Source organism: Hyperolius riggenbachi, chromosome 9 (genome assembly GCF_040937935.1).
Source record: "Hyperolius riggenbachi isolate aHypRig1 chromosome 9, aHypRig1.pri, whole genome shotgun sequence".
NCBI classification, from domain to species: Eukaryota; Metazoa; Chordata; class Amphibia; order Anura; family Hyperoliidae; genus Hyperolius; species Hyperolius riggenbachi.
Window position 1 is genome coordinate 33,421,049 of NC_090654.1, and position 18,545 is coordinate 33,439,593.

At 44.0% G+C, this 18,545-nt stretch overlaps 1 protein-coding gene and 1 long non-coding RNA gene across 2 annotated transcripts in view; one reads left to right on the forward strand and one right to left on the reverse strand.

Moving 5' to 3' along the window:
* NPR1 (natriuretic peptide receptor 1) overlaps positions 1-18,545 on the forward strand; it is a 173,042-nt gene that overhangs the window by 42,414 nt on the left and 112,083 nt on the right. Inside the window, exon 2 of the mRNA XM_068252423.1 lies at positions 1,553-1,755. Within this exon, the coding sequence (XP_068108524.1) occupies positions 1,553-1,755 (203 nt within the window). The remainder of the gene's footprint in view (positions 1-1,552; positions 1,756-18,545) is intronic.
* The window catches only part of LOC137532191 (uncharacterized), a 242,214-nt gene that overhangs the window by 4,621 nt on the left and 219,048 nt on the right, over positions 1-18,545 (reverse strand). The gene's annotated exons all lie outside the window — the stretch shown is intronic.

Consider the following 18,545-nt stretch of genomic DNA (forward strand, 5'->3'; position numbering starts at 1 on the left):
ACAAAGGGAACCTGTTACAGCAATCTCCACAATAAAGGGTATTGATGACACGCAGCTGTACGACTCAAAACCACAGAAATATCAGGACATTAGATTCTTTCCCATGTTCCTCTCTGGCTGACAGTTAAGAACATCTTCACCTCCTGCACCTGTTCGCCTGCCGCCGCGCTCAAATGCCAAGCGTGCGTCATCGCCGCTTCCCATCATTCCTGTTTAGCAAATTACTGTTTTGATTCATCAGAGACATTATCAACTTGCGAGAGAAAATTCTCTCCCCGTTGTAAAAGCTTTCTGTTAAGGCAGAAACTTTTTTATAGGTTGTGTTTTTCATGTTGGGGAGAGTGTAAGCAATTATTATTATGTATTTATATAGCACTGACATCTTCTGCAACACTTTACAGAGTACATAGTTATGTCACTGGCTGTCTTCAGAGGAGCTCACAGCCTAATCCTGCCAGAGCAGGGACAAGGTCCTCCAGCACCCAAGGCTGAAACACCAAAGTGCGCCCCTCCATCCCTCCCACCCCAGCTGTCACACACTGATTGCTATTAGACTAAGAGGGCCACAGGGCCCACAACCTCCCCAACACCTTAATATCTAGTTATCTGGCTTGCAGTCACTGCCATGTATCCCCTTTTCTTATTTATTTTTGTTTCAAACACAATTAGGAATGACAGCTGAATGAATTCTGCGCCCCCTCCTACACTGCGCCCTGAGGCTGGAGCCTCTCCAGCCTATGCCTCGGCCCGGCCCTGAATCCTGCCATAGTCATACTCTAATGTCCTACCATATTATTATTATTATTATGTATTTATATAGCACTGACATCTTCTGCAGCACATTACAGAGTACATAGTCATGTCACTGACTGTCCTCAGAGGAGCTCACAATCTAATCCTACCACAGTCATAGTATAATGTCCTACCATATTATTATGTATTTATATAGCACTGACAGCTTCTGCAGCACTTTACAGAGTACATAGTCATGTCACCGACTGGTCTCAGAGGAGCTCACAATCTAATCCTACCAAAGTCATAGCCTAATGTCCTACCATATTATTATTATGTATTTATATATCACTGACCTCTTCTGCAGCACATTACAGAGTACATAGTCATGTCACTGACTGTCCTCAGAGGAGCTCACAATCTAATCCTACCATAGTCATAGTCTAATGTCCTCCCATATTATTATTATTTATATAGCACTGAGCCACTGACCTCTCCTGCAGCACATTACAGAGTACATAGTCATGTCACTGACTGTCCTCAGAGGAGCTCACAATCTAATCCTGCCATTTATACTTGAAGGGGAACACACAGTACTGATGCCAAGATTGCAAAAAAAATAAAAATATCACTCTGAACTTTCAAGTAGCTTTTGAAATTTTAAGCTCCAATATAAATTTTCAATAACACAATCATGCAGCACCAGTCTATATTTATGGCAATTCTCCTTTAAGGGGGTCATTGTCTTCAGCACATCATTTAGATTGCGCACATTTTTTCCTCGACGTTCAGTAATTGTATTTTCTCTCTTTCCTTCCAGTCATCTACGTCTGCTGCTCTCCGGACTACTTCCGCCAACTCATGCTCCAAGCCAACCGCAACGGCCTGTGCAACGGTGAATACGTCTTCTTCTACATCGACATCTACGGCGCCAGCCTGCAGGGGTCCAGCTTCCCCGAATATCAGAGGCCCTGGTACAGACCGGATGACAGTGACAATGCCAAGGCCAAAGAGGCCTTTAAGGTAAAACAATGTGATGGTGCTATCGAAGTTCATTTACCGCCATGTTTATACCACTTCTTAAAGTGGACCTGAACTCTTGCACAGGACAGAAGGAAAACAGAGAGAAATGCATCCTGTATGTATTTAGAGAGTTTAGCCTGTCTAATACCCCCTCATCTGTGACTAATTACAACTGTAATTTGATCAATCAGCTGTGTCAGCTGACTGCCACAGCAGAGAGTCTAATTTGAGAGCACAGGATGTTAATATATCTGCTTCCATGAAAGCAGGAAGTAGACACACTGCAGATTTATTGCAGGATTTCTATCAGCTGTAACAAAGAAATGTTTCTCGTTATAGGTTATTATGCTGTTGCTTATCTCTTAGCGCAGAGAGGAAGTTCTGGGTTCAGGTCCACTTTGGTGGACTTGGTGATGACAAAATATACTGTATAATCACACTCAATGAGATGCCAATAATTTGAGTTGGTACTAATGTTATGCAAATTTATTCAGCTTGGAAATAGACCAATGAAACGGCACACAATGGCGTAAAGGATAGCACTCTTGTATTGCAGCGCTGTGTCCCTGGATCAAATTTGAGACAGGACACTATGTCCATGGCATGTGCAGGTTCTCCCTGTGTTAGTGTGGGTTTCCTCCATCATACAGAAAACATGCAAAGAAGTGAATTGGTGTCTCCCACCAAAATTGTGCCTTAGGCTATGATAGAGACATATGACTATAGCAGGGGTTACTGACATGACTATGTACTCTGTACAGTGCTGCAGAATATATCAGTGCTACATAAATACATAATAATAATAAGGTAGGACATTAGACTATGACTATAGTAGGATCAGAGTGTGAGCTCCTCTGAGGACAGTCAGTGACATGACTATGTACTCAATAAAGTGCTGCTGAAGATGTCAGTGCTATATAAATACATAATAATAATATGGTAGGACATTAGACTATGACTATGGTAGGATTAGGCTGAATTCAAAAGGAAGTAGCTCTCTGCCTTGTGCTGCTTTATTGTGCTCTGGCCAGTACACCACCCTATTGTTTCTGGTCTGATCCCTCATGGCAGGGCAGGAAAACAAGGGCGCATGCAGCAAGTGGACTAATTAGGCCACTGACACATAGAGTTGAGCCGAAATTTTCATAATTTCGCATTACCATAATTACGCATGCGAAATTTGCGATTACGATGCGAAATTACGGTAGAGTAATTGCCATTAAAATCGTAATTGAAAATACCGTAAGCGTAATTTTCAACGCGTAATTTCGCGTTTCGTTCATGCCGTAATTTCGCATTAAACCATACTATAATTTCGCATTAAACCGTAACGCTCCGTATAATATAAAAAAGCCGCCGACTTTAAGGGTTAATAGCAAAGCCCCCTTAAATGCTAAGAGCCTCAAATTTGGAGAATATATTAAGGAGATCAGAAGGAATAAGAGGAAACAATTTTTTTTCAAAAAGACCTTATAGTTTTTGAGAAAATCGATGTTAAAGTTTCAAAGGAAAAATGTATACATTTAAAAACCCGCCGATTTTAACGGTTAATAGCAAAGCCTGCTTAAAGTGTAGGAACACCAAATTCCCAGGGTATATTAAGGGGATCAGTGGGAATAAGAGGAAACATTTTTTTTTCAAAAAGACCTTATAGTTTTTGAGAAAATCGATTTTTAAGTTTCAAGGGCAAAAATGTCTTTTAAATGCGGAACATGTCAGTTTTTTTTGCACAGGTAACAATAGTGTATTATTTTCATAGATTCCCCCAAGTGGGAAGAGTTTTACTTACTTCGTTCTGAGTGTGGGAAATATAAAAAAAAAACGACGTGGGGTCCCCCCTACCAGACCTCTTTAACCCCTTGTCCCCCATGCAGGCTGGGATAGCCAGAATGCGGAGCACCGGCCGCGTGGGGCTCCGCACCCTGACTATACCAGCCCGCATGGTCCATGGATTGGGGGGTCTCGGAAGGGGAGGGGCAGCCAAGCTTTCCCCTCCCCCTCCGAGCCCTTGTCCAATCCAAGGACAAGGGGCTCTTCTCCACCTCCGATGGGCGGTGGAGGTGGAGGCCGCGATTTCCTGGGGGGGGGGGGGGGTTTCATGGTGGAATCTGGGAGTCCCCTTTAAAAAGGGGTCCCCCAGATGCCCACCCCCCCTCCCAGGAGAAATTAGTATAGAGGTACTTGTACCCCTTACCAATTTCCTTTAAGAGTTAAAAGTAAATAAACACACAAACACTTAGAAAAAGTATTTTAATTGAACAAAAAACATAACCACGAAAAAAAGTCCTTCAATATTCTTAATTAACCATTAATACTTACCTGTCCCTTTAAATAAATGATCCCTCGCAATATCCTCGGAAATGTTCTATCAGTTACAATGTAACAAAGTTATTTACAATGTAACAACTTTGTTACATTGTAACTACGCCGCATCCGACGTCACTCGCTGCTCAGCCGCCGCATACACTTACGCGTCCGTGCAGGACGCTAAGTCCCCGCCGGCTCCCGCCGTCCACCCCGCCCACATCTGTCACCCACATGTCACCCGCATGTGGGTGACATGTGGGAGAGGCGGGGAGGGCAGCGGGAGCTGGCGGGGACTTAGCGTCCTGCACGGACCCGACAGAGCTCTGAGCTATATAGCTCAGAGCTCTCTAAGCATCTTTGTATTTGGGCTCCAAGGAGCCCCATTGGTCCTTAGCAGACCAATGGGGTTCCTTCAAATCAGAAGGAACCCCATTGGTCTGCTAAGGACCAATGGGGCTCCTTGGAGCCCAAATACAAAGATGCTTAGAGAGCTCTGAGCTATATAGCTCAGAGCTCTGTCGGTCCGTGCAGCGCAGACGCGTATGCGGCGGCTGAGCGGCGAGTGGCGTCGGGTGCGGCGTAGTTACAATGTAACAAAGTTGTTACATTGTGATAACTTTGTTACATTGTAACTGATAGAACATTTCCGAGGCTATTGCGAGGGATCATTTATTTAAAGGGACAGGTAAGTATTAATGGTTAATTAAGAATATTAAAGGACTTTTTTCGTGGTTATGTTTTTTGTTCAATTAAAATACTTTTTCTAAGTGTTTGTGTGTTTATTTACTTTTAACTCTTAAAGGAAATGGGTAAGGGGTACAAGTACCTCTATACTCATTTCTCCTGGGAGGAGGGGTGGGCATCTGGGGGACCCCTTTTTAAAGGGGACTCCCAGATTCCACCATGAAACCCCCTCCCCCAGGAAATCGCGGCCTCCACCTCCACCGCCCATCGGAGGTGGAGAAGAGCCCCTTGTCCTTGGATTGGACAAGGGCTCGGAGGGGGAGGGGAAAGCTTGGCTGCCCCTCCCCTTCCGAGACCCCCCAATCCATGGACCATGCGGGCTGGTATAGTCAGGGTGCGGAGCCCCACGCGGCCGGTGCTCCGCATTCTGGCTATCCCAGCCTGCATAGGGGACAAGGGGTTAAAGAGGTCTGGGAGGGGGGACCCCACGTCGTTTTTTTTTTTATATTTCCCACACTCAGAACGAAGTAAGTAAAACTCTTCCCACTTGGGGGAATCTATGAAAATAATACACTATTGTTACCTGTGCAAAAAAACCTGACATTTTCCGCATTTAAAAGACATTTTTGCCCTTGAAACTTAAAAATCGATTTTCTCAAAAACTATAAGGTCTTTTTGAAAAAAAAAAATTTCCTCTTATTCCCACTGATCCCCTTAATATACCCTGGGAATTTGGTGTTCCTACACTTTAAGCAGGCTTTGCTATTAACCGTTAAAGTCGGCGGGTTTTTAAATGTATACATTTTTCCTTTGAAACTTTAACATCGATTTTTCCTCTTATTCCTTCTGATCTCCTTAATATATTCTCCAAATTTGAGGCTCTTAGCATTTAAGGGGGCTTTGCTATTAACCCTTAAAGTCGGCGGCTACCTAACATTGATCCATGCGTCAACTTTTTGCTTGGGAGCATGGCCATACGCATTAATTTCGTAATACCCCCTGTAATGCGAAAATTACGCGTACGCGAAATTTCGCGAAATCCTTCTTCACTACGATTATGTTCTTACGGCCATAATCGTAATTACACTAATTACGCAAAATTTCGCAAAATCGTAATTACATCATTACGCTCATCTCTACAAAGCGGGTGCACAAATGCCACTATTCTGCGGCATCCATTTAGTTCACTTGCCAGCGAGGACCCTCATTCGGCAGACTGCACCTACCATACAGAGCCATACACCCCGGAGAAATAGAGGCACAAGGAAAAATGGGTGCCGGGTGAAGCCGATATAAGCCTAAACGATAAATACTGTTGTGAATTGGGCACCAGATAACGAAAAAATATTTACAGTGGTAATGGTGATAGTAAAACATTGGTAAATTTTACTGATATTTAGCTACATTTAAAAGGGGTTCTGTGGAGTCCCATAATAAACATAAACTGACACTTACCTGGGGCTTCTATCAGCCCCCTATAGCTGTAATGTCCCACGCCGGCCTCCTCTGATCACTCCTTCCCCGCTGCAGGTCCCGGTCTAATTACGCACGTAACGCGTCTGTGGCTGCGCACGCTCCCATTCGCGTCTCCGGAAGCTTACTGTGCAGGCGCAGTACAACAAACCCTTGTACTGTGCCTGCGCAGTAAGCTCCCGGAGACGGGAGCAGGAGTGCACATTATTCGTCTTGTGTTAGACAAATAATTGCTCGGTGCCGACGGCGGGGAACGGGTGATCGGAGGAGGACGGCGCGGGACATTACAGCTACGGGGGCTGATAGAAGCCCCAGGTAAGTGTCTGTTGATGTTTATTATGTGACTCCACAGAACCCCTTTAAGCTAACCCTATTCTCACAGAAAACCTGGCTCCCTCCTCCGACGCCTAACCTTAGAACACCCCTCCCTGATGCCTAACCCTAAATCCCCCTTCTTGACGCCAAACCTTCAAATCCCCCTTCCTGATACTCTAACCCCCCCTTCCTGACGCCTAACCCTAAACCCCCTCTTACTGATGCCAAACCCTACACCCCCCTTCCTGATGCCTAACCCTAAAACCCTCCTTCCTGAAGCCTAACCCTAAACCCTCCCTTCCTGATGCCTAATTCTAAAACCCCCCTTCCTGACTCCTAACCCTAAAACCCCCTTTCTGATGCCTAACCCTAAAACTCACCTTCTTGACTACAAACCCTAAGACCCCGCCTTCCTGATGCCTAACCGTAAAACCCCCCTTCCTGACGCCTAACCGTAAAATCCCCCTTCCTGACGCCTAACAGTAAAACCCCCTTTCCTGATGCCCAACCCCAAAACCGCATGCATGAAAAAAAAAAAAAAAAAAACATGAAATACAAAAGACAAAAAAAAATCAATATCTATAACTTTCTAATCAAATTTGAAATCGATAATTGTCAAAAAAAAAAGAAAAAAACGTTAAATACAATAGACTAAAATTTTCAATAACTGTAAATTTCAAAAAATTATATGGTTCTAATGTTCTCAAAATAAAATACATTTCAAAAACTATAATGGTCTAATTTTCAAAACGATATTTATCAGATGCCCAAATTTCTGCTTTCAGAGCCCATTAGGTGATATTTGCATTAGCAGCTATGGTGGTGCCCAAAATGGCCATTAGCCACAGGTGCCCAAATTTCCTGCTTCCCACCAGTAGTTCTAGATGTGTGCCTGGATATCTAGGGCAGTGGGGCATAAAGAGATGATTTGCATATCCGGGAGTGATGCATTGTGGGAAGCCACAGTTGCCCAGTGCCCACATAAAGTTGAATTATATGAAACATCTTCTGTTTAACCATCTTAGCGGTATGGACGAGCTCAGCTCGTCCATCACCGCCGATGGCTGCCGCTCAGGCCCTGCTGGGCCGATTTTGTTCAAATAAAGAGCAGCACACGCAGCCGGCACTTTGCCAGCCGCGTGTGCTGCCCGATCGCCGCCGCTCTGCGGCGATTCGCCGCGAGCAGCGGCGAAAGAGGGTCCCCCCAGCCGCCTGAGCCCAGCGTAGCCGGAACAAAAAGTTCCGGCCAGCGCTAAGGGCTGGATCGGAGGCGGCTGACGTCAGGACGTCGGCTGACGTCCATGACGTCACTCCGCTCGTCGCTATGGCGACGATCTAAACAAAACAAGGAAGGCCGCTCATTGCGGCCTTCCTTGTTTATTCTGGGCGCCGGAGGCGATCGGAAGAACGCCTCCGGAGCGCCCTCTAGTGGGCTTTCATGCAGCCAACTTTCAGTTGGCTGCATGAAATAGTTTTTTTTAAATTTAAAAAAAACCCTCCCGCAGCCGCCCTGGCGATCTTAATAGAACGCCAGGGTGGTTAAGAAGCCAAAATTGTATTCAGTCTTGATTTTTTTAGGGCTTTTCGGTCTCTTTTAAAGAGACACTGAAGCGAAAAAAAAATATGATATAATGAATTGGTTGTGTACTATGAATAATTACTAGAAGATTAGCAGCAAAGAAAATATTCTCATATTTTTATTTTCAGGTATATAGTGTTTTTTCTAACATTGCATCATTCTCTAATATGCGCAGATTACACCACACTCAGCATTCAAAATGATTCTTTCAGAGCAGTCTGTGAAGTAATGACATCTCCTCTGGCAGAGGAAAAGTAAAAAAAATTAACTAACAGTTGAGATAATAAAAGTTAGAAAACAGCCCTCTCCACGACTTTGAAAGTCGTAGAGCTTAATGGCTTTTTTGTATAGAGATAACAACTGGAGTTTCTTAACTCTTCCTGTACTGGAAACAATTAGACTGGTGTTTCTGATCTTAATGTTTTATTTCTTAGCTGTACTACACATACAACTCATAATATCATAATTTTTTTTTTTCGCTTCAGTGTCTCTTTAACCCCTTATACTTTCATAGTGATTCCAGGTCACCCTGAGCTAATTAGGTATTCTGTAGTGCAAATTCACAAAGTGATTGCCGGCCACGTTTGCCAGATGAAAGCCAGTGGTGCTGCTTATGCATGTTAAAACAAGCAGGGGTGTCCTTTAACCTATTAGCAGCTTTAACGGAATTATCCCATTTGAGATAGTGCACTGCTTTTGACCTCAGCTGGCCAAACATGTGCTGTAAATTCTTGGAATGCTTTGAACTCTCTCTACTAGCAGAGGATACAGAAATGGCAAGCAGAAGTCAGCTGCTATTGTCTCACACTGCCCCCTAGTGAAAAATGTCGAGAAATACACATTACAGCAGTACTAATTAGTAGCAAGGAAATGTAACAAATTAAACCAAAAAAAAGTGTTGAAATAAATAAAAGTACTTGTAAGCCTCTAAATAAACTGGCATTTTCCCTGCCAATTTTGTCAAGGTTTTTAAATGACCACATCAAAGCATCTCCCCGGTCAACCCCTACTGGCCCTCTATCCTTCCTGCGAGGCAGAGCAGTGAGAGGAATGCAGATCCGGACAACTTTATTCCATTTAAAAGAAATGTCAATAGCCTGGATACAGTGCTGATCTTTTGCTTTCCACAAATGAAACATGCAAGGTGTGGTCCATGTTAGTTGTGGAGATGATCCAGAATCATTGTCAAAATAACAAGACTTGGACCACACTTCAATGAAAAACTGTACATAGTTTTCTTGCAAAGTATCAAGACAACTACTGTATTTTTGGCATATAAGACGCTCTGACAATAAGATGCACCTAGCTTTCGAGGGCAAAAACCACAGAAAAAAAATACTAAATCTGGTACGTCCATGGTCCAGGCGTGTCTTGTAGATGTTCTCCCCCAATTATTGTTTCCCCTGTGCCCCTCATTTGCCTTCCATAAAACTATAAATATCGTTTTGAAAAGTAAGTCATAAAACGATAAATATCGTTTTGAAATGTGTTGAATATGGGTTTTGCTCCCAGTGTGTGTGTGTGTGTGTGCATGTATATATATATATATGTGTGTGTGTATATGTGTGTGTGTTTGTGTGTGTGTGTGTGTGTGTGTGTGTATATATGTGTGTGTGTGTGTGTGTGTATGTGTGTGTGTATGTGTGTGTGTATGTGTATATATATATATATATATGTGTGTGTGCGTGTATACACACACACACACACACACACACACACACACATATATACACACACACACACACACACACACAAACACACACACATATACACACACACACACACACACACTCTCTGTATATACACACACACACACACACACACACACACACACACACACTCTCTGTATATACACACACACACACTCTCTGTATATACACCCACACACACATATATAATAAACTGATGAGGAAAACAATTGTAGCTATCCTAATTCTCTGAAAAATGACTTTTTTTAAGATATCCCAGTTTTATTTATTTATTTATTTAAATCTAGTTTATAAGTATTTACTGTTTCATGGTCTCTGCTAAATGACGCCTTCATTGAAGTATGCCAGAGCTCAAATACATGAATTATTGACCCTATCTCTTTCCTGCTCCAGGAAGCCCTTTACTGACAGGAAAGTGTTTTATGGCTGTAATTACTAATCAGTGAGGGTTATGCTATAGTCTAACTGAGTCAGACCTGGTCCCAATCCAGACAGGAACTGCCACTTGCATACCTGATGTTTAACTCTTTAAGGGCTCGTTCACACTAGGGGCATTTTTGACATATTTTAAGCGTTGGCGATTTTCAAAACCGCCCTGAAAGCGCTTGTGCAATGATTATCTATGAGAAAGTTCACATCTGAGCGGTTCGTTTCCGATCCGCTCAGAAAAGCGGTGCTTGGGCCATTTTTGAGGCGACTCCGACTCAATGGAAGGTATAGGAAAATGCAAAACACTTTGTGCAGCGGTTGCGTGAGTGTTTTTAAGAATAAATACATTGTATTTATTCTTTTCAGGATCAAAGAGTTCACTTCCTGACTGAGGTCAGGAAGTGAAAAAACGCAATGGCTCTGTAAAAGCGCTTAACAAAAATGTTGAACGCACAGAAATTACCTAAAAACACTTTACAAAAACGCGTAAAAAAACTCCCAACGCGGACTGACACGCAAACGGAACGCAATGGGAACAAGGCCTCAGACAGAGAAAGAAAAAAAGGAACACAGCCTATTTATTTGTGTGCTAGGCACTGTACATACACACGTTTACCTCATCATGTCACATGTCATCTCGGATGTTGCGGATCGATAAAATATGATCTTTTCTTTTGATGATCTTAATGATCTGACAAAAACTATGGTTATTCACTAAAACTCGTACCATCAATAGGCACATTAAAGAGGAACTGTGGTCAAAATAACATAATTAATAGAATTGTTTATTTTTTATTTTTTTTTACAAATATTCATTTATTAATTATTTAGTTAGTGTTTTCCCATTGTAAAATCTTTCTTCACTCTGATTTACTTTCTGAAATGTATCTTTAGTACTGGCAGGTGATCTCTGCAGAATGTTCATATACTGAGAGTTGTAAAGCTAGTAGAATGCTCTGTGGGGGAGAATTCCACATAATAAACAGCCTAGGCCAAGCCTCTGTGGGAGGGCGGGGCTACATACTGATATAAAGCAATATACTGTGTGTGTGTATATATATATATATATATATATATATATATATATATATATATATATATATATATATATATATATATATATATATATATATATATAGTTTCTGATGCTGAAACCAGGTTATTTCATGTAAAAGTGGGTATCTTGGGAAATTTACTGCATTCTACTACCGTGCTTCTCTGAAAATACGACATTATTTCATTTTTGCTACAAATGTTGAGCTAGGGCTTATCTTCAGTGGATGTCTTATATTTCTATGAACACACAAGTTCCTGTGCTGTGTGTCCTCCTGCCTTCCCCCCTGTGCCGCCTCTTCCTCTGCTGGATCCACCTCTTGTGTGCCCGTGTCCCCCTTGTACCTTTAGTGTCCTCCTGGTGTCCCTCTCCGTACCTGTGGTCTCCTCTATCCCCTAAACTCCTGTGTCCCATGTAACCCTATGTCCTCCTGGTGTCCCTTGTGTCCACCAATGTTGCCCTACATCTTCCTCTTACCCCCAGCTCCATGTCACACTGTCCTGCGATGTCCCCCTAATCCTCTTCTTCCCTCCAGCTCCCTGCCGATGTGTCCCCGAGCTTCAGCCTATGAGAAAGAAGTACGGCAACTTGTGATTCTACTGGAGCCGATGATCTCGTAGGCGGGACCATGGCTCTGTTATTGGGCCAATCGCTGCACCCACTGAGTAGAAGCAAGTGCAGTGATTGGCCCAATGACAAAGCCTTGATCCCGCCCATGAGACCATCGGCTCCAGTAGAAATACAAGTTACCATACTTTTTCCTCTTACTGCTGCTTTTGGGGTAGGGCTTATATTTTGGGCATGCTTGAAACTCCTGCTAGTGCTTACTTTCAGGGGATGTCTTAATTTTAGGGAAAGAGGGTATATCCAACAGTGGCTGGATAGTGTAATGGTTAAGTGCTCTGCTTCTGACACAGGAGACCTGGGTTCAAATCTCGGCTCTGCCTGTTCAGTAAGCCAGTTCCTATTCAGTAAGGAGTTTCTTGGGCAAGGCTCTCTACTGCCTACTGAGTGCGCTCTTGTGGCTGCCTTGCAAGCGCTTAGAGTCCGACAGGAGAAAGGCGCTATACAAATACTGCAATTATTATTATTATGCCACTACAGTACCTCTAACATTTCTACGAGGTTTACCAACAGCTTGGACTACAGATATTCTGTGATACAGAAGCAGCTGTTTAGTTGAAAAGTTTACTGGCTAATTATCCTTCTGGCTGCGGGTTGCTGTGAGTTCCGTAAGTCTACATTCCTATAAGCATGCCTGTGACAGTGTGTCTGGGGCCCGGGGCCCTTCCTATTCCTCATATTATGAGTCATTTGCTGTGACAGACAAAGGGTCGCAGGAACATTTGTGTGTTGGAGGAAACAACAAGAGTAATGGACTCCTTGCGGGCAGAGAAGAGACATAGCATAATAGAGAGGACAGTGACACAAACTAACGAGATATGAATATTATAATGGGAAAGGATGAGGACCTTACAGCGGACCTGAACTCAGAGCTTCCTCTCTGCTCTAAAAGATAAGAAACAGCATAATAGCCTTTAAAGAAAAACATTTATTTGTTACAGCTGATACAAATTCTGCATTAAATCTGCAGTGTGTCTACTTCCTGCTTTCATGGAAGGAAACATAAGGTTAACCTCCTGTGTTTACAAATTAGCTGCTCTGCCGAGGCAGCCAGGTGACACCGCTGAGAAATCAAATTACACTGGTGATTATTCACAGATGAGGGGGAATTAGACAGGTTAAACTCTCTAAGGCCTCTTTCACAGTGCAACGTTAAAGTCACACGTTAGAAAATGTTTTAGCGTGGACTAACACACAACAATACTAAGTCTGTGCGACGTTCACAGTGCACACGTTGTGTTTGTGTGTAACGTGTAGCATTATTAGAGGGTGCTGCATGCTGTGCGTTATACACGTTATTAGCTGCGGTGGACTGTTTGCACATGCTCAGTAATGACTTGGAAGCATACTTTTCATTGCCTGTATGCGACGATAAAAGGGCATAGAGTTGCGTTGTGACATTTTTGGGACGTTGCGTTGTTAGTTTGCGTTGCGACTTTAACGTCGCATCAAAACGCAACGTCCCACTGTGAAAGTAGCCTAAATATGTACAGGGTACATTTCCCCATGTTTTCCTTCTGTCTTGTGCAAGGGTTCAGATCCACTTTAAAGAGGCCCTGTAGTGACACATAGTAGTTTGTAGTAAAGTATTCAGGATAGCCACTTTTATGTTAATTATCCAGGTTTCAGCAATCAGCACCAGAAACCCTTCTATATCTATATATTGCTGTATATTGGTATGTAACCCACCTTCCCTCCCTCCCAGGCAGTTTATTATGCAGAATTCCCCTCCCATGTGTTGTTTCTGCTCACTATGGAAAACACAGTAAGGGCTGGAACCCACAGGAGCGCTTTTGGCAGCGTTTTGGCAGCACTGCGATACGCTAGCAGTTTGCCAAAACGCTGGGCTAATGTTAATGGATGGGGCAACTTCCACAGGAGCGTTTTCGTTTCCCAGAAACGCAAACGCAGGACATGCAGCATTTTGGGAGCGTTAGCGCTTCAATGTAAAGTATTGAACCGCTAGCGGAAACGCTCAGCAAAACCTAAACTGAGCGGTTTTGCTAGCGTTTTGCGGTTCAGCACACTGTAACAAAATGAAAAATAATTCACAGGACCAATCAGGATAAAAACGCAAAACGCTAGGCACCCGCTGGGGAAAAAAATACAATGTTGCAAAACACGACCAAAAACGCGCATGAATCCGCTTGCAAACTGCTCAGACAAAACGCTAGCGGTTGCGTTTTGCGTTTGCGGTTTTCAGTGGGTTCCAGGCCTAAGGCCCGGTGCACACCAAAACCCGCTAGCAGATCTGCAAAATGCTAGCAGATTTTGAAACGCTTTTTCTTCTTTTTCTGTAGCGTTTCAGCTAGCGTTTTGTGGTTTTGTGAAGCGTTTTTTGTGTAGTAGATTTCATGTATTGTTACAGTAAAGCTGTTACTGAACAGCTACTGTAACAAAAACGCCGGCAAAACCGTTCTGAATAGGCGTTTTTCAGAGCGGTTTGCGTTTTTCCTATACTTAACATTGGAGACAGAAACGCATCCGAAATCCAAAAAATGCCTCACCCTGGGAGGATGCGTTTCAGCAAAACGCCTCTCGCTCTGGTGTGCACCAGCCCATTGAGATACATTGACTAAGCGTATCCGCAGCCGCAAGCGGCTGCAGAAACGCTGAAAAAGCCGCTCGGTGTGCACCAGCCCTTAACAAACATTCTGCAGTGATTGCATCTGCCAGCCCAGCAGAGAAGATGCCGCCGCCGCCTGTAATAAATGTAAGAATGTAAATCAGGGTGAGTAAATGATTTATAAAAGAATATTGTAAAATATAAGCAGTTATTCAGTAAAGTTCCTATTAAAAGCAAACCTGAAGTGGAAAAACAAATTATGATATAATCAATTGTATGTGTAGCAGTGATAATAAACAGAACATTAGTAGCAAAGAAAACAGTCTCTTATTTTTATTTTCAGTTATATAGGTTTTTTTTTTATAACATTGCATCATGTCACAGTTGCAGAAATAATGACCCTTTGAACTTCCCTGCAGTAAAACCTTATCCCGAACTGTCCCTCTCTGACTGTTTAGGTGTTTCAGAAAACAGGACTGTATTGGATACAGTGGGTCGAGGCACTCAGAGAAGCTCTTTTGCATAGATAACAACTAAAGTTTTGTGACTCTTCCAGTACTAGAAAACAATATGAGACTTTTATTTGCTACTAATGCTCTCCTAGCTGTACTACACATGCAGTTTATGATCTCATAAGTTTATTTTCACTTTAAAGGAAACCTGAGATGGCACAAGAAAAAAAATCATACATACCTGGGGCTTCCTCCAGCCCCCCTCGTGTCTGATCGCTATTTTAGCGCCGTCCTCCGCCTTCTGGATCTTCTGTAAATGCTCCCAGTATCTTTGGCAGTGAGGCTTACTAAGCTTGCACGGCCTGGCCGCACGCACCCGCCCTGCTGCGCTCCCACTGCCGGGAGCTCTCTGTGGTGCGGTACTACTGCGCAAGTGCAGAACTCTCCTGGCCACGGGAGCGAGAGAAGGGAGTGTGTGCAGCCTCGCTGCGAATGCGCTGACTGTCGAAGATACCGGCAGCCCTTACGGAAGATCCATGAGGCAGAAGACGGAGCCAAAGTAGCGATCAGGCCAGACCGGCAGGAGGAAGCCCCAGGTATGTATGATTTTTTTTGTGTGTCATCTCTGGTACACTACTGAAATGGAAAAAAAAATTATGGTATAATGATTTGTATGTGTAGTTGCAGCTAAGAAATAAAACATTAGGAGCAGAAATATGAGTCTAATATTGTTTCCAGTACAGGAAGAGTTAAGAAACTCCAGTTGTTATCTATGCAAAAAAGCCATTGAGCTCCACGACTTTCAAAGTCACAGAGAGCTCTGTCTTCTAAAGCTGGCCACTAACGGTACAATTTCTAGCGAAAAATCGTTCGAGCGATCAGAAATTCTGATCGGACAAAAAATCGTTCACTACACCATCAACTAACCAATCATTGCTTCCTATCTATCACAACCACCAAGAAAATTGACATTTGACATTTGTTTCACTCATTCATAATCGATTGTGTCCACCAATGGAGATTATTTACAACCAATCCGATCAGAATTTCTGATCGCTCGAACGATTTTTCACTAGAAATTGGACAGTTAGTGGCCAGCTTAAGGCTTATTATCTCAACTGTCAGTCACTGTATTTTCTTTTTCTCTCCAGAGGACAGGTCAATAGTTCACTGAGCTGCTCGGTAAAATCATTTAGAATCCTGAGTAGTGTGTAAACTGCAAATATTAGAGAATGATGCAATGTTATAAAAAAACACTATATAACTGAAAATAAAAATATGAGAATATTTTCTTTGCTACTAATATTCTAGTAATTATCCGTACTACACAACCAATTCATTATATCATAATTTTTTTTCGCTTCAGTGTCTCTTTAAAAGGTGTTGATTATATTTTTTTTAAAGCGGTAATGTCACCATAAAAATCAAATTTCAACAGCAACTGGGCTGAGTGTATTAACCTGCCTGGCGTTCTGATTCCCGCGGCCCTGCAGCCGCGGGAACGTTTTTTTTGCACATTATTTTTTATTTTTCATGTAGCTAGCCTAGCGCTAGCTACATGATTCCCCCCTCCCTGCGGCGTCCCTCCCACCCCTCCGATCGCCGGCGGCACAATGGCCCATCCGGAAATCCCGTTCTGAACAGGATTTCCTGGAGGGCTTCCCTCGTCGCCATGGCGACGCACGTCGTGACGTCATCGAAGTCGGCGACGTCACAGGAAGACTCGATCCACCCCACAGCGCTGCCTGGCACTGATTGGCCAGGCAGCGCACGGGGTCTCGGCTGGGGGGATCCTGTATCGCGGCGGATTGGCGGCGATCGGGTAAGGCATGCAGCAAGCAAAGTGCTTGCTGCGTGTTTTTTTTTTTTAATTATTCAAATCGGCCCAGCGGGGCCTGAGCGGTCACCTCCGGCGTCTCTGGACGAGCCTAGCTCGTCCAGAACGCTAGGGAGGTTAAGTGATAAAGATGCTAATACTACATTCAAAGCTTTTTCTACTGTTATGGTTTGGAGTTATCACATACTTAAGGAGCACTGGCCATTTAGTAGTCAGTGCCAAACAGTTGCATGCTGGGGGTTCTTTTTATCTATAACATATTACTCCTCTTCCATTTATTTCCCTGCCTAGCTATCTAGCTGAAACATGATCCTCTGCTCCCTTGTGTTTACAAGCAAGGCTGAGGTGACTCAGTGATTGGAGGAGAAAAGAAAAAAAGTAAAGGGCAGAAATGACATCAGGATATAGCCTAAACTGTGGGCAAAAGACAAGGCCCCCACCAGGAACAGAATTATCTTCATTTACTATATAAAATCCACTGAAATCAAAATGTGGACAGTACAATACATGTGTTATGTAAGTAGATCAAGTATTTATCTACTTATATCTGTGTTTTTTTCCCTGGCATAGTATGGCTAATCCTCCTGCATTAAAGTTGCTTTGCTACACCTGTGACTGTGCTCTGGTATTACTGTTACACATTAATGTTTTAAGAAAGGTTATTTTTCCCTGTTCCATTTCTCGAGGCTGGCCGTGCGCCATCTTTGCTGTCTGTCCATGTGTGAGGGGACGTGAGGCATAGTGACGGGGGTGACTCCGGGCCAGAGGATCTGACATTTATGAAATGGCATCTCTGGCGCACTCACATGCGCACACTGAGCCGGAACACCTTCTCACCCGTGACTTTTGTGGAGAGACTTGTGTGTGAATTGATGTCCCCCCTGTGGTTCTCTTGTTCCCAGGGGTCACCTGTCATTCGCGGAGGCTACAGTGGCACGCTCTGCCTATAGTATTAACTTAAGACTGCCATCCTGCCAGGAAGGAGTTAATATAGAAAGGGATCCATCACACAAGCACCTGCCAGCTGGATAACTTGTGTACCCTGAACTCTGATGTACCCCAATAGCCTTTATCCTTCTGCTGCATCCTCAATGACTATTCTCTACTATCCTGTTCCTCTTCTGTAGCCACCACTCCTGTCCTGATATCCCTTCTGATCCACTTTGCCCCTCTAGATCTAGTTACCTGGAGCTTCCTCCAGCCCCTGGCATCTTATGTGTCCCTCGCCACAACACTGCTCCAAGCCGGCTCCCAGGGTGCCCTCTGTAGTACTGCGCCTGCGCAGAATGCTATGCTCCCGGCAACGGGAGTGCGGCTGCATGTGCAGTGACCATTGACCTGGCCGCGTCGGCAGCTGCTACGGGGAGGAAGGAGGCACCCCGGGACAACGCCTGGGCAGGGCCGGAGCTACCATAGGAAAAAATGGGCAATTGCCCCAGGGCCCCAGAGCCTGTAGGGGTCCCCAAGGTGTCCCTCCCCCATCTTAACTGTTGCTCCCCAGGGACTCTGCAGAGTCTGTTAAGTTGGGAGGTGATTGGGGGAAGGTCAGCAGCCAGCTCAGGGGCCCAGAAATTTGGCTGCAACAAAGGTCCTCTAATGACGCTTTTTGGTCGGGGGGGGGGGGGGGGGTGTCTGCTGGGGGGCCCCCAGGCAAATTTTGCCCTGGGGCCCAATTGTTACTTGAACCGGCCCTGCGGCTGGGAGCAGAGATGCAGTGGGGGACATATAAGCTGCCAGGGGCTGGAGGAATCCCCAGGTAAG